At 47.3% G+C, this 16,251-nt stretch overlaps 1 protein-coding gene across 1 annotated transcript in view; it reads left to right on the top strand.

Moving 5' to 3' along the window:
• Pdss2 (decaprenyl diphosphate synthase subunit 2) overlaps positions 1-15,775 on the top strand; it is a 242,005-nt gene extending 226,230 nt beyond the window's left edge. The window contains exon 8 of the mRNA XM_051164164.1: positions 15,499-15,775. Coding sequence (XP_051020121.1) covers positions 15,499-15,657 — 159 coding nt within the window. The 3' untranslated portion in view covers positions 15,658-15,775. The remainder of the gene's footprint in view (positions 1-15,498) is intronic.
• The last annotated feature ends 476 nt before the right edge of the window (positions 15,776-16,251 follow it).

Genomic DNA, 16,251 nt, shown 5'->3' with positions numbered 1-16,251 from the left:
AGTTCCTGTTTTGGAATATACTAAAATTAAAAATTAAATCTATGATTATTTATAAATCATGTTTTCCTTTGGAAGACATGAAAACCAAGAAACAAAGATTATTTTTCCTTTGGAGTTAACCCTAAATTTAATATAATCCCATATTACTAACCTCACATGCTCAGCCTACTAAATGTTGATAACCATTTATAAAATAAGAATTAAACAGAGCTGGGCGGTGGTGGCGCACGCCTCTAATCCCAGCACTCAGGAGGCAGAGGCAGACGGATCGCTGTGAGTTCGAGGCCAGTCTGGTCTACAAAGTTAGTCCAGGATAGCCAAGGCTACACAGAGAAAACCTGTCTCAAAAAACCAAAAAACAAACAAACAAACAAACAAGAATTGAACTAATTTTGCCCCATTTAATTACATTCTAAACTCAGTCTCATCTGCTCAGGCCCTAAGCTATGCAAACTGATCTCTGCCTCTGCCTTTTGTTGGTGCTGTGTTGTTTATTTACTTATTTTAGTAGCATAAACATAGATCTATTAAAGAAAAGGGAGGAAGAACTCCCAAGAGTGGAAAGGACTTCAGGGGAGGAGTCTCTTGCCTCTTTCTTTGAAGCAACAAGAGCCCTTTCACCCAAACTTTGTATCAGTAAAGATTACTCCACACCTAAACTGTATGTATGTATGTGTGCATATGTGTATGTATGTGTGTATACAGAGTTTAAGTGTGCTTGTGTGTTTGGTAGGTGGGATCTCTTCAGCAATGATCATCTGTAGTGTGAATTGTTGGGTGACATTGCTCTCTTTGGGTGGCACGCCACTATATGAACTGACCAATGTGTTAAGGAGCCATAACAATCTTGAAACAAATTGTGGAGTTTCACTCCAGTGAGGAGACCTCCACGTCATCCAGCCTGCACCTAACAACCATGTTGGAAGAGAGGGCGAGAGAGTCGGACCAAGTGTCATGGGCAGTCACGCTCCTTCCCGTGCAGGCAGGTCTCCCTGTATGTCCCATGCTTCCTTGAGGCACAAGTGTTCTGTCTCGGTTTTCCAGCTGCAATTTTAGACAGTTTTGTCTTCTAAAATATTGTATGTTATGTATATGAGTGTTTTTGTCTGCATGTGTGTGTGTGTGTCACGCATGCCCGCAGCCTGCGGAAGTGAAAAGATAACAGAGTCCCTGGCACTAAAGTTACAAATGGCTGTGAACTGCTACATAGGAACTGGAGGCTGAACCTGGGTCCTCTGCAAGAGCAGCAAGTGCTCTTAACTGCTGAGCCGTCTCTATCCCCCTGTGGGTTTTGTTTTGTTTGCTTCTTTTACAGAGAATGGTTTAAATTTAAAATGGTCATAGTCTGAGCATGTGGCTTAATGGTAGAGCACTTGCTTAGCATGCACATGGTTGGGTTACATCCCCAGCACTCAAAATAAACATGCAGACAAGACACTCATACATGAGCTGGTGTGAGACAGCCATGAATGTTCACACATGAAGCTGGGTGCATTGTGGGCACGCAGCATGAGGTGCATTGTGGGTGTGCTGCACGAGGGTCCTGTGGCAACCCAGGCTCTTCTCTAAACTTGCCAGTCTAAATAATCATAGGTTTTCTTCTCGATAATTCTGTATGACATAGTACTGTCTTTCTCGTGTCCAGCTGCAAAGCCTGAGGCCGCTCTGCTAGAGGTCCAGTGTCCTGAGCGTACTGCCCTTTGTGTTTTCCATGTTTGTGTGAATATGGGACAGTGTTTGCTGCTACATGCATGTAGCACTCAGAGGACAACCTCGGGCGTTGTTCCTCTAATTCCACTTGTTTGAAGCAGATCTCTGTAGTGTTTTGGGTTTTGTTTTGGCTATCCATACCAGGCTGGCTGGGCCAGCAAACGTCCAGGGATTCTTTTGTTTCTGCCTATGTCCCCTCAGGAACACTAGGATTACTGGGACTCACACTGTACATGCGGCTTTTACACAAGTTCTGGAGACTCGAACTCATAGCAGGTGTTTTACCCGGTGAGCTGTCTCCCCAGTCCTGTTTTCCATGTTATTATGAGACACAATAGAAATCAATTAATCTCGTAGTTGTTGAGTTAGTTCAGCTTAAAATGTTTTTCCCATTAGACTCCACAAAGGTGCGCGAGTGGCTTGTTACTTGTGCCTAGCGTGCCACCGTCTCTAGAAACAGTGACATTCTTGACCCAGAGCCCACGTCTCCCTTTACCTCCCATCTCAGCTGGTTTTGGGTCTCAGAAAGAACTCTGTCAGGAAATGAAAATCAGTGTACCCAGTATCATGTGCTCCCGTGTAAGTACGCAGAATGGTCTAATTCACAAAAGCAGAGATGGGCTTGTTAAAAGGTGAGCATATTCCCTATTACTCCATGTTTTTCGTATTAGAAGAGTTTTTGCCGGCTCTAAAAAAATAAATGTTTCTATTTTACCTCGTTTGTGTTTGACACAGGATCTCACTAAGTTGTCCAGAGTTCTGGCCTTTTGTGGGGGTCAGGTGTGCATGTACACAACTTGCAGGAGCTGTCTTTTCACTATGTGGGTCTCCTTCCACCATGTAGGTTCAGCAATTGAACTCTGGGGGTAGAGGGTGGGGGAGGGGTGATGGTGGGGGGATGGGGGCTTGGGGTGATAGGGGGTGGGGGCTTGGGGGGATGGGAGTGGTGGGGGTAGGGTGATGGGAGTGGTGGGCATGGGGTGGGGGGTGATGGGAGTGGTGGTGGGGTGTGGTTGGGGTGATGGTTTTGGAAAGGGAATGATGGCGTGAATAAGAGTGTCCCTCATAGGCTGGGTGGGTATTTGAGCACTCTTGATGGCGCTGTTGGAGATGTGGTGCAGCCTTATTGGAGGAAGGACACCACTGGGGTAGGCTTTGAGAGTCCGCAACCGCCCCACTTCCAGTTTGCTCCATGCTGAGTTTAGAGGTGTGGTCTGCTGGCTTCCGGCATTCCTCCCTAGGCATTCCGGAGTCCCCTCTAAAACAGTAAACCAAAACAGACTCTTCTCTCTAAGTTCTATGCGCCATGCCTTCTTATCACAGCAGAGCGAAGGAACTAATTCAAGGGGCTCACTATGTTAATTTTAATATTTTTATTATTTGAAACGTCCTTATTTGATTGATACCATGATTGCCTTGCCTTGCCTCAGCCTCTCCCATGCTGAAGTTAAGCCATTTACTATCATGCCTACCTTGAACGTGGTATTTTAAACTTGTTAGCTTTCAAAGACAGCAGTGAGACCATCCACACCTGTATTTTAGACATGACCATCTGGTGGTGCTTACAACGCGTGCATTTGCCTTTTATGCCCACAGCATGGTCTTGGCTTAGATCAAGAATGTAGTTTCAGAGATTCTGAAACTTTCTATGAATCACTGCCAAATCAAGGCTTTTACTTGTTCAGTTAGTTAAAGCCAGATGCACAGCTCTGCCATTAGCACCGTTAGACGTTTCACTGGCCATTGCCGGTCTTGATGGTGGCCATTTGTCAGCTGTCCCTCTGGCAGGGTGACATCTGAAAATCAAGTCGCACTGTGCGGCCCCTCTGCATCTTCATTTAAGTAGCCCTGAGACATGTGCTAAAGGAAGGAAAGTCAGTGCTGAGTCCTAGCACCGTGGCGCTGGCAGTTGCTTTCACCTGTAACGTGAACGCACTATAGAACATTTCTCTGCTTACCTGGTCAAATCCATATTATCATTTTCTTTCCCAAACTCTAGCTTATCCATGAAGGGCTCAGTTTCCGAAATCTAAACTCTAAAGTCTCTGCTATTTCTGAAGCTAAGAATCAAGTGGCAGGCGCTCAGTGCTTAAAGGGGCTTGTAACTGGCAGCCAGAGTGTGATCCTCGATCCACAGAAAAATAGAACAGAACCAGCCCAGAGAGTTGGCATCTGACCTCTGGGTGTGCACCATGGCACATTAGCGCGCGTGCGCGCGCGCACAAACACACACACACACACACACACACACACACACACACACACACACACACACCAATAATGATATATTTAAAAGAAATAAAAGAGGGATTCTGAGCTGAGGCTATACCTTCATTGAGAGAGTACCTGCCTACTATCCATGGAGCCCTGGGTTCAGTCCCCTGTGACACATTAAAGCTGTATGTGGGGGAGGGGTGCTTTAAAGATGGTTCAGTGGTTAGAGGACCTGGGCTCAATTGCCAGCACCCATTGGATGCATCACAATCATCTGTGATACCAGCCAATGGAGCCAGACACACCCTTTTCTGACCTTTGAGGACACCGGGCTTGCATGTGATACACAAACATACATGCAGTCAAAACACCCATATACAGAAATAATAAAAGCAGAAGGTGTGGTGGCGCATGCCTGTAATCTCAGCACTCAGAAGATGAAGGCAGGAGGATCAAGAAGTTTAATGTCATCCGGGCGTCGTGGCGCACGCCTTTAATCCCAGCACTCGGGAGGCAGAGGCAGGCGGATCGCTGTGAGTTCGAGGCCAGCCTGGTCTACAAAGTGAGTCCAGGATGGCCAAGGCTACACAGAGAAACCCTGTCTCAAAAAAACAAACAAACAAACAAACAAAAAACAAGAAGTTTAATGTCATCCTCAGCTATATAGAGAATTCAGTGCCTGTTTCAAAAATGAAAATTTTAACAGGAGGACTGCATGCTCACTCTCACATTAGGCACCCCAGCAGAAACAGCTGTGGCATGGGGGTGCAGACTGACAAGAGCGGCCCACGCGGTAGGGGAGCAATGCCTGGGGTGCAAGCCCTAATTTGCTTCTCGGTCTTGAACAGCTTGTTTATTGACTTGTCCATGTGGATGCTGTATCCTCTGGCTGCCCCTGCCCTGCTCTTGCACTACCATAGACTCCCTGCCCATCGTGTGCGGCGTGCCGTGGTCTCAGCGTGTAGACTCCCTGCCCATCGTGTGCGGCGTGCCGTGGTCTCAGCGTGTAGACTCCCTGCCCATCGTGTGCGGCGTGCCGTGGTCTCAGCGTGTGGACTCCCTGCCCATCCTATGAGGCGTGGCGTGATATCTGTGTGTAGACTCCCTGCCCATCGTGTGCGGCGTGGCGTGGTCTCAGTGTGTAGACTCCCTGCCCATCCTGTGAGGTGTGGCGTGGTCTCAGCGTGTAGACTCCCTGCCCATCGTGTGAGGCATGGAGTGGTCTCAGCGTGTAGACTCCCTGCCCATCGTGTGCGGCGTGGCATGGTCTCAGCGTGTAGACTCCTGCCCATCCTATGAGGCGTGACGTGGTATCTGTCTAGACTCCCTGCCTATCCTGTGAGGTGTGGCGTGGTCTCAGCGTGTAGACTCCCTGCCCATCGTGTGAGGCGTGGCGTGGTCTCAGCGTGTAGACTCCCTGCCCATCATGTGAGGCGTGGCGTGGTCTCAGGGTGCAATTTCTCATTCAATGGGCCATTTTGCTCCCAACCCTGAGCACACTGCAGGACGCAGTGTAGCTCAGCGATAACAACGCGTGAACTTGCTTTTGCCAGGGCTTGGGTTCCGCTCCAAAACGATGACCCTGTGCCGGGGACACCACTGCAATCGCCTGCGTTCCTGGCGTTCACACCCATTAACAGTCTCGCTGGAACCCTGCCATAACACTGATCTGTGTTGCATCCTGCACCTTCTGATGAGTCAGTTGCTCACCACCTCTTGAGATTCTCCACAGCCCTTCAGTAGCTGGGAAGGACCTTGTGTTCACTCCCTGCATAAAGAGCAGAATTGGGTGGGGTGGGGTGGGGTGGGAGTTGCCCCGTCGTGGTGTCTCCCCACAGCAATAGAAACCCTACCCAAGAGGGTGGAGGATGGAGTCAAGGCCACTCTTGGCCACATAGCAAGTTCACAGCCTGACTTACCTAAAAATACTGTCTGAAAAGGAAAAGAAAAGAATTTGTTGTTGTTATCATATTTTTCTTTTTTTTTTTGGTTTTTTGAGACAGGGTTTCTCTGTGTAGCCTTGGCTGTCCTGGACTCACTTTGTAGACCAGGCTGGCCTTGAAATAAAGTGATCCTCCAGCCTCTGCCTCCTGAGTGCTGGGATTACAGGTGTGCACCACCGCACCCAGCAAGGGAGGGTTTTTTAAACTGTGGCTAGTATCCTGCCAACAATAGTCTCCTGTAGGCTCTTTCCTTAGCCAGAGCCTGCTGAGGGTGAGCCCTGTCACCAGCTGGGGCTATGTGCGGAGCAGGTGCCAGCCATGCCCCACAGACAGGTGGGTAAGAGCTCCTTGAACAGAGCTTGGTGCACTGGTTTTAGCTTCATGTTTAATACAACTGTTTTTCAGGGCTCGTCTCTAGGGCTCATGGCCTTAGACCACACTTTCACTGATTGACTTCTGGATTGCATTTTCTTGTTTGTTGCCCCAGTGTCCAAAACTGTGATGACTTGTCATTTGGTTTGGTTTGAATTTAGTTTCTGACAAGGATCCCCCTGGCCTGGAACCCATTATGTAACTCAGCACTAAGATTGTAGGTCCACACCACCATGCCTAGCTTGCCTCATGGACTCTAATGTTTGTTTTTCAAGATGCTGACCTCCTTTATCTCCAGTTATGTGGTCATACCTAAGTAAACAGTGCTCCCTCTCTCTAGTAGATGAGGTTATCACAGCCTGTAATCCCCGCACCCAGGAGTCTGAGCCAGGAAAGCCACAATCTCAGGGCTAACCTGGACTACATAGAGAGGCCAGTTGTGGTAGCTTTGCATGTAATTCCAGCCTTTGGAGGCTGAGGCAGGAAGGTTGTTGCCAGTTCTGGGCCAGATTAGGCTACAGAATGAAACCTTGTCTGAAGAAGGGAAGGAGGGAGAGAGGAAGAAAGATAGATAGATAGATAGATAGACAGACAGACAGACTGACTTCAGACTCAGAGTTGCACCTGCCTCTGCCTCCAGAGTGCTGGAGTTAGCAGCGTGGGCCACCGCAGCCAGCAGCTTCTTTTAATGTTGCAGAAGAACTTGAACTTGACCCCTCGCTTCCCAAGGCAGCCAGAGACTCGGCTTAGACAGCTCCCATGAACAGCACTCATCGCCCAGGAACTTAATAAGCGTTAAGTAAAAATGCATGCCACCTCCCTACCCAGCATCCTCTTCTCTTCCTGTCAGTGTCTTTAGTTGCCTCCTCTAGCTTAGTTCAGGTGGACGGCACTCACACAATTATACGGTTGACGTCAAGATTTAACTGTGTCAGTGCTCTAAAGTACTGATGAGTCACCTTTTTTTATTTATGTGTGTTTGGTTTTTTGGTTTGGTTTTTGTCTTTTGTTTTTTGTTTGTTTGTTTGTTTGTTTTTTGGGTTTTTTTTGGTTTTTCGAGACAGGGTTTCTCCATGTAGCCTTGGCTGTCCTGGACCCGCTCTGTAGATTGTGTGTGTTGTTGTGTGTCTAAAGTGTTTTTCAAGCGTTTAAAACCAAGCCTCTTTCTGTTCATCGGTTTTTGCTTTTTCCATTCAAAGCAAGCGTGAAGCCGGAAGTAAAGAATTGGTTTTTGAATTTTATAAACGTGCTTATTTGTTGCTGTTTTGTGTGTATGTGTACATGTGCCACAGTGTGGGTGTGTGGGTCAGAGGGCAGCTTTGTGGAGTCTGTTCTCTCCCCCTGCCTTTGTGTCAGTCCTGAGGCTTGAACTCAGGTCCCCAGGCTCTTACAGCAAGGCCCTTTACTTTCTGAAGCTGTCTTACCAGCCCAATTTTCTTTCTTGAGCTCTGACCAAGTGCCAGCCACTTGGAAGACTGGTAGAAGAATCGCATGAACCTAGGCATTCTAGGCCACCCTAGGCAATAGCAAGACTCTAACTCTACAAAAGGAATAAACTACAGTGCCCAAAATAAATGCCCAGTGGAGTAAAGTGCACTCAGATGAGGGTAATCCTGACTCGCCAGAATGACCCAGGAAGCATTTCTCAAGTTTCAACTCCTCCATGAGTGGGGCCTAGGTTCCTGCAGAGAGAAGGGGAGAGAGAGAGAGAGAGAGAGAGAGAGAGAGAGAGAGAGAGAGACAGACAGACAGACAGACAGACAGACAGACAGACAGACAGAGACAGGGGGAAGAGTTTATGTGTGTGTGTGTGTGCGCGCGCGCGCACGCGCGCATTTATGCACACGCTTGTGTGAGTGACAGAGAGAGGGAGGGAGGGAGCCAGCCAGCCAGCCAGCCACTGGAGTACTGAGATTACAGGTGTGCACCACCACGCCCAGCTACATCTGCTTTTTAACATTTCTTAGGTGAATCTCATGATCAGCTTTTTTTTTTCTTTAGCTCAACTTACTGTGTCTTTTCAAACAATATTGTACTCGTATTTTTAATTATATTTTAAATGTAATTTTACATGTGTAATTACGTTTTGTTTTGTTTTGTTTTGTTTTTTTCAAGACTGGGTTTCTCTGTGTAGCCTTGGCTGTCCTGGACTTGCTTGCTTTATAGACCAGGCTGGTCTCAAACTTACAGCAGTTCTCCTGCCTCCCACCCACCCTGAGTGTTGGGATTAAAGGCCTGTGCCACCATACCTGGCACATTTTTTTTTCATTACATTTTAACTAAAAATAATAACATAAAATTAAAAATCACTTTATCTATTTGTGTTTGTGTATTATGTGGGCATATGTGTGCCAAGGTATACAGGTGGAGGTCAGAGTACAACTTTTGGGAGTCAGTTCTCTCTTCCCTCCTGCAGATTCTGAGAAGAATTGAACTTAAGCCTTTGAACATTCTGGGGCAAGAGTCTACCAGACTACAGTTTAAGTCGCTTGTTGCAAGATTAACTGCTCTGTTAACTGCCATCAGGTCAAACCTGGTTCAGTAAAGTTCACAGAAGGGTGAGGAGTGTAGTTCAGCTAAAAGAGCAGTTGCCTAGCGAATCCAAGTCCCTGCGTCCTATAGAGGAGGTAGGTGGCACATAGGCCTATAATCCCTGCACCCACAGGATAAAGGCAGGGGAACCAGAAGCTGAAGGTTAGCCTTGGCTACCCAGTGAGTTGGTGGCCAGCCTAGACTACATGAGACTCAGTCAGTGTCAAATGTGAAATAAAATCCACAAAGAAACAAACTAAATGAAACAGTCACCAAAATGTAGGATGCAAGATGTTCTACAACATAAAAATAATCTACAGCATAGCCTGTTTCTTTTAAAAGGATAGTGTCATTGGGCACAGTGTCCCACACCTGTAATCTAGTACTCAGAAGACAGAGACAAGAGCACTGGGACAAGTTCAAGGCCAGCCTTGGCTACATAGCAAGTTCCAGGACAGCCTGGCTCTCTTAGTTAGAGAATCTTTTGCTGTGACGACCAGAAACAACTGAGAGGACAGAGTTTATTTCTTACGATCCCGGGTCACACCCTGTCACCTAGGGAAGTCAGGACAGGAACTCGAGGCAGGAACCTAGAAGCAGGAACTGAAGAGCCATGACAGAACACTTGTCTGCTGGCTTGCTCACGCTCAGCCTGCTTCTATCACAGTGCAAGCCACGCTGGGGCCACAGCACCACTGAGCCCACCCACGTCAATCATCAATCAAGACAATGTCCAGAAGTCACTTACAGGCATCTGGATGGAGGCACTTTCTCTTCTGAGGACACTCCTCCCAGACAATGCGAGTAAAAACTAGCTAGCATACAAAGATGCATGATAAGATTTTGTCTCCAAAGGAAAGAAGAAAAACAGAAAAGGATCAGAGAATAGAGACACTAAAATGTTGTTCCGAAATTGAGCACGATGGCGCGTGCCTGTAATTCCAGCAATGGGAGGCAAAGACAGGAGGATCTTCCCAAGTTCAAAGCCACCCGGAGGCTATCTCCAACCAAACAAGCAAACACAAACCAAAAATGTCACTGCAAACAAGTTTAGTGTGTGAACTTTGATCGTTGTTTGGAAAAAAAAAAAATAAATGGCTGAAAACCATCGGATGAGGCTGGAGAGGTGGATCTGCAGTTAAGAGCGCTGGCTGGCTCTGGGTTTGGGTCTCAGCACCCACATGGCAGCTCTGTGACTCCAGCCTCCTCACACCGTCCTCTGGCCTCCTTAGGTGCTGCGCAGGCATGGTGCACAGACATACTTGCAGGCAAAAGACCCATGCACACTTCTTTCTTAATTAAAAAAACTGAAAATATTGGAATGAGACTAAGACAAGGACAAGATGATAGAGAATTACCTAACTTTTCTTGTTAACTTTCTGGGCTGGCAAGATGGCTCAGCAAAGGGACTGGAGAGATGGCTTAGAGGTCAAGAGCACTGTCCGCTTTTCCAAAGGTCGTAAGTTTAATTCCCAGCAACCACATGGTGGCTCACAACCATCTGTAATGAGATCTGGTGCCCTCTTCTGGCATGCAGGTGCACATGCAGGCAAAACACTCATCTATAAAATAAATAAATAAATAAATATTTTAAAAAAAAAAAAAAAAAAAAAAAAAGGCTCAACAAGTAAAAGCACTTGCTGGGAGCCTAACATGAGTTTAAGAGCCTGTGGTGTGGGAGTGAGGTCCTGAAAGTGTCCTCTGATCGCCATGTTGCCATGGTGAGCTGCACATGCTCACATCCCCTCTCACATACACATGTGATGTGCATAATGACCATGATAGTAAAGTGATTTTCAAAGGGGTTTCTAGTTAACTCTCCTGCTGTGATCACAATGATGCACCCTGCTGCCAAAGACATGCCCAAGCCAAGTCCTAATGGAGACTCTGAAATGTTTAAGAGTTTGTGATGCCCTACCCCGTGAGTCAGCTGGGACTGGCATACTCTACCACAAGAATCTTCAAATGATAGGTGGAGAGCTAGTTTACAAGCATACTGCCTGCAGCCCCTCCCCCTCCCCCGCTTCTTATGTAGTCCAGGCTACCCTTGAACTCCTGATCCTGCTATTTTTAACTCTTGGGTACCAGGATTCAGGAATTATACGCACAGACTCCCACACACAGCATTGGAATTTTCAAACCCCTTATAATTAAATTTTGTTTTGTTTTGAAGTGGGTTGGTTGGTTGATTGGTTAGTTTGGTGTTTTTGTTTTTAAGATTTATTTATTATTATGTATACAGTGCTCTGTCTGCACATACACCTGCAGGCCAGAAGAAGGCATCAGATTCCATTATAGATAATTGTGAGCCGTCATGTAGTTGCTCGAAATTGAACTCAGGACCTCTAGAAGAGCAGCTGGTGCCCTTTAACCTCTGAGTCATCTCTCCAGCCCTAGTTTGGTTTTTCAAGACAAGGTTTCTTTGTGTAGCCCTCGCTGTCTTGGAACTAGCTTTGTAGACCAGGTTAATCTCAAACCCAAAGGTTTCCTTCTGCATCCTGAGTGCTGGGATTAAAGATGTGCACCACCACCACCTAGCTTATAATTAAATTTAAAGAAAAAAAATAGAAGTTTCTTAGCCTGGTTTTTCAGAGCTGTTCTGTGTTGGCTCTGTTTTTTAATGATTAAACATTATTATACAACCCAACTATCTTACACAAGAGGGGAAAAAAGGTTAAAGGGAAACAAGAGTGAACCTTCCAGTATCCGTTCCACAGGACGGGTCCCTAGATGTTTCTGGCCTGTGCGCTGGTCTGGCCTGTTTGCTGGTCTGGCCTGTTTGCTGATCCTCTTCCCGACCCACATGTGCTCAAGCCCGGTTTGAACTTGTTGTTTTTTTCTTTTCTCCACCTGTCTGTCTCTCATGTGTAAGGGCCGGTCTCCTCCTCCCATCGAGGGTCGATTAGAAACGCAATAGTCAGCAGGGCATGGTGGTGCACGCCTTTAATCCCAGCACTCGGGAGGCAGAGGCAGGCAGATCGCTGTGAGTTCGAGGCCAACCTGGTCTACAAAGTGAGTCCAGGACAGCCAAGGCTACACAGAGAAACCCTGTCTCAAAAAACAAACAAACAAAAAAATAAAAAAGAAACACAATAGTCCAGGTGGAGTCCCCAGGTTAGCTTCCTGAATTTCAGGCCCAGGATGGCTCCACCCAGTTTATCTCAAGGTTAATCTCAGGGAATATCCGTGGTGTATTCAAGGGCAAAGCCCACCAAGACTGCTTTCACCTGTGACAGAGCTTACAATCCTTCCCACAGTCCTGGGTCCCCTGACACCTAGGTCTGCCAGCTGTGCTGCCCTCTGCCTGTGCGCCTGCCCTGCCCTCTGCATGCTGCCCCCTGCTGTTCTCTTTTCCTATAATTTTCTTGCTACCCCTGAACCTGCATCCCATCAAACTCTCTCGGCAAAGCTTTCTGGAGTCTGTGCTGGTTAACTTGTCGGCCCTGTGCCTAGAGTCCCCGTTACGGCCTGGGCACTGCTGCATTTCAATTTCTCTTTAATTAGCTCCTGATCCTTGAGCAGATAAGGACCGTTTAATTCGTACATGTAGTAGATGCTCCAATAGTTCTTAGAAAGTCAGCATTGGACCACTCTTGTAGACATCTGCATGCCTGCCGTTGCCAGTGTAGACTTATCCAGCTTAGGGCCACGGAGATGGCAGATAAAGAAAGCAGATCACACGCTACATACAGAGGATCTTTAGGAGCTGAGTCCAGCTGCCTTTGAGGTTACTGTATATCAAACCAAAGTAGATGTGACCTGATTGAGTGGAATGACACGGGCAACAACAGCTCAGGCCTTGTAGAGAGAGCTCACCAGGCTCAGCTGTGGCAGTGGGTGTGACAGTGGGTTTTACTACCCTGGACTCTGTGCTCCCACACAGCCAAGCCATCCCCAAGGAGTTGATACGATCCTCACTTAGAGCCGAGAAGGCCAAGTGGCTTCCCCGAAAGGGTGAGGATGCTCAGGGGGAAACCTAGGCCAGAATCGGCTGGATGCGGGTGTTCGGAATCTGAAGTGTAGTAGCAGTAAGCGTCCCTGGAGGATAAGGCATCAGAAACTGTGGCCTTGAGGTGCATAGTGCTACCTGCCCGTAACCCCATCTCTTGGGGGAGGCTGAGGCAGAAGAGTTGCTGTGAGTCTGAGTCAAGCATGCACTGTATAGTGAGTAGGCCAGGCAGAGTGAGATGCTGCCTGCCCCTCCCCCCAAGTGAAATGGCTTAGCAGGTAAAGCCACTTGCGCAACACAGACAGACAGACAGACAGACACACACACATACACACACACATTATAAGAAAAACTGAAAATAAGAAATGTGGTCTCTTCTTTTTTGTTTGTTTGGTTTTTGGGGGGTTTTTTTTGTTGTTGTTTTGGTTTTTTGGTTTGTTTTTTTTTTTTTTTTTTTTTTTTTTTTTTTTTTGAGACAGGGTTTCTCTGTGTAGCCTTGCCTGTGTTGGACTTGCTTTGTAGACCAGGCTGGCCTTGAACTCACAGCAACCTACCTGCCTCTGCCTCCTGAGTGCTGGGATTAAAGGAGTGTGGTCTCTTCTATTATCCTGAGTCACTGAGGTTCCTCTGACCCTTTGATTATATCATTAGAGTAATAAACCAGCATATATTTTTATTCAAGCTTCATACATTATACAGTATGTTGCCTAAAGTCTCACAAGGAAGTCAATAGAGTAGAAAATTAAAATACAGCACTGCAGCAATACTGCACTCCAGAGGCACACACCTGGGTGCCTAGAGGCAGAAGAGCAGCCAGCCAGCCCCAGCACCATCATGCAAGGTGGCAGAGTGCCTTCTATCCAGGTGAAATCTGGGGAGCTTCCTGGGAGTGGATAGAGTTCGGAAAGAGCAGATGGCTCCCCTAGTGCGAGAGTAAAGGAAGGGTGGGAGAAATGAGGCTGGAGAGAGGACCCTCAGCCTTCCTGAGGCCACTGGAGCTGCTGTGACTGTGGAAGGCAGTGACGGACTTCAGACAAGACTGCCGTTGCATATATGCATCTTCTTGGCAGTGTGGCATGGCGGATGGAGTGTGGGGATGCAGAGTGGTATGGGAAGGCTCTTTAGGAGGTGAGAAAATAACCTCGCTGGGGGAAGGTGAGAATCCAAGTATAACACAGTGGAAAAGAAGAGCGAAGCCTAAGTCTGAGCGTTCCAACAGAGATGCATGGATAAAGGAGGACTCAGTGGCTGCATCAGAGAAAATGGCCACATCCAGGCCAGGCAGGGATGGCACATGCCTATAATCCCAGCACTCAGGAGGTGGGGGCAGGGAGGTACGGAGGCAGATGTCTGATGTCCAGGACAGCCAGGGCTCCTAGAGCAACCCTGTCACAAAATGTCCTCGTAGTTAGAGGCAGAGGAGACGTCCAGTACTCCCTACAGTGACTCAGGCATCCTGGCTGAAGAGCATCTGCCTGGTGTCTGTCCCCAATGCCAGAGGGAACGCCCTAGAGGGATGGACACAGACGGTTCCAGGCTGCAGCCCCTATGTAACAAGCATCTTCCGTGACTCACTGACTAGGTCTTGCTACCTGGCCCCACCCAGTCTGTAAGGGTCACCGAGTTCTGCCTCAGGTGAGCTAGCCTGGGACTGCCTGGTGCCTGCCTGAGGGGATGAGAAAACTATTGAACTGAGGCAAAGGAATGTAAAGCCAGACACTGAAGCCTTTTCCAGCTCTAAATCATAATCATTTTGTTTAGGTTTTAAAAAAGACTTTATGGTTAGCTACTTGTGTGGATGTGTGCAGTGGCCTGTGGAATCCATAGAACCTAGAGTTACCGGATGCTGTGAGCCAGTGGGAACTGAGCTCCAGCTCCTCTCCTTGTTTTTTGTCCCTTGGTTTGTTTTTGGAATAGAAATCTGGCCATGTAGTCTTGGCTGCCTTCTCACTGAAATCCACTTGCCTCTGCCTTCCAAATGCTGAGGTTAATGGTGAGTGTGGCCCCTCCGGACTCCTTGGTCCTTTACAATCACAGAGAGATTGAAAGTCAGTTTGCTGGTTAGTGAGAGTATTTTATTCTTTACAAAAATGCTTTGTTCCGTTCTTCCCTTGTAAAATGTTTTGGTTTTAAATAAGTCATAGTCAGATTTAAAAATACATGTTTTTCTTTTTGGTTTTTCGAGACAGGGTTTCTCTGTGTAGCCTTGGCCATCCTGGACTCCCTTTGTAGACCAGGCTGGCCTTGAACTCACAGCGACCCGCCTGCCTCTGCCTCCTGAGTGCTGGGATTAAAGGCATGCGCCACCACGCCCGGCTAAAAATACATGTTTCTCTTGACTTTTCATTTTTACTATTGTGTCAACATGAGATGTTTTAAAATTCTTTTTTAAGTTTGAATGAAGATGTTAGTGGAGGCTTCCCCACATAAATTTCAGGCTGCTGAATTCCAAATGCCAGCCATGTCACTGCTTGGCCTTCATTCCTGCCTTCCCAGCCTGCCACTTTCAGGAGATCAAGAGGTGGGTGTGGGAGGAGATGTAATTGGCCTGATAGGAGTCTATTGTGCTGCTTTGGAGCACAGTCATGTAGCCTCCAGGAGGGGATGGTGCCTGGAGATCACCTGGGAAGGTGGCCTCCTTCCTCAAGAGAGCAGAAATACCGGATTTGCATGTTTCCTGTCCTTTTTCCAACACGAACCCACCCCCACCCCCCAGTAAAATTGTGGTCCTCACCGTACAACCAAAACCTGACTTATTGTGCATTTATTTCTTAACAGTTGCGAGAAACAATCAAAGCTGGCAGAGGTGTGACTTCAGCTATTGACCTGTGTCGTTACCATGGAAACAAGGCCCTGGAGGCCCTGGAGAGCTTCCCTCCCTCAGAGGCCAGATCGGCTTTAGAAAACATTGTGTTTGCTGTGACCAGATTTTCATGACACCAAATTTAAAAGACACTATTGTTCCACAGCTGAAAAACCCGGAGAATGAGGTGGACAGGCCAGCCTTTGTGATGAAATAACTAATGTGTTAATGACTTTAAAAATATATGTATTTCTCCCCCCGCCCCCCAGTCCTTTATCTCACTGCTTAATGAATCTGTCTTTTGGAACCACTACAAACAAAATGAGAAAGAAGAAAGGTCACACAATTTTCACTTGTCACGCCAGAGCACACTTGAGGCCGCAGCAACAGAAATAATTAATGAGACTCGCTCCCGTGACCTCAGCAAATGGACAGGAAATAAGTCCTTATTGATTGGACCAAGCCCGGGATGGCGCCAGGGCGGTGGCTGTGGTTTTCCTTCTAAAGATGATAGTGCAAGGTGGAAGCTGCAGGTGTCAAGACAAACACTGGACGCCAGCCAGGGGAGACACATCAAAACCTGTGACCACTCTGCCGGAGTAGAGACTATTTCCATATGTTGCTTGCTGTCTTGAAATCACGTCTCTGTGTGTATAATGTGAGAGGCTTGTGTTCGCAGTTTTATCTGATTTTTGGAGAGGTAGAGGAAATGTTAAGTTGCCAAATAC

The sequence above is a fragment of the Acomys russatus genome, chromosome 21, assembly GCF_903995435.1.
Source record: "Acomys russatus chromosome 21, mAcoRus1.1, whole genome shotgun sequence".
Classification (NCBI taxonomy): domain Eukaryota; kingdom Metazoa; phylum Chordata; class Mammalia; order Rodentia; family Muridae; genus Acomys; species Acomys russatus.
The sequence above is the reverse complement of the archived record's forward strand: the minus strand, read 5'-3'. Positions and strand labels throughout refer to the sequence as shown.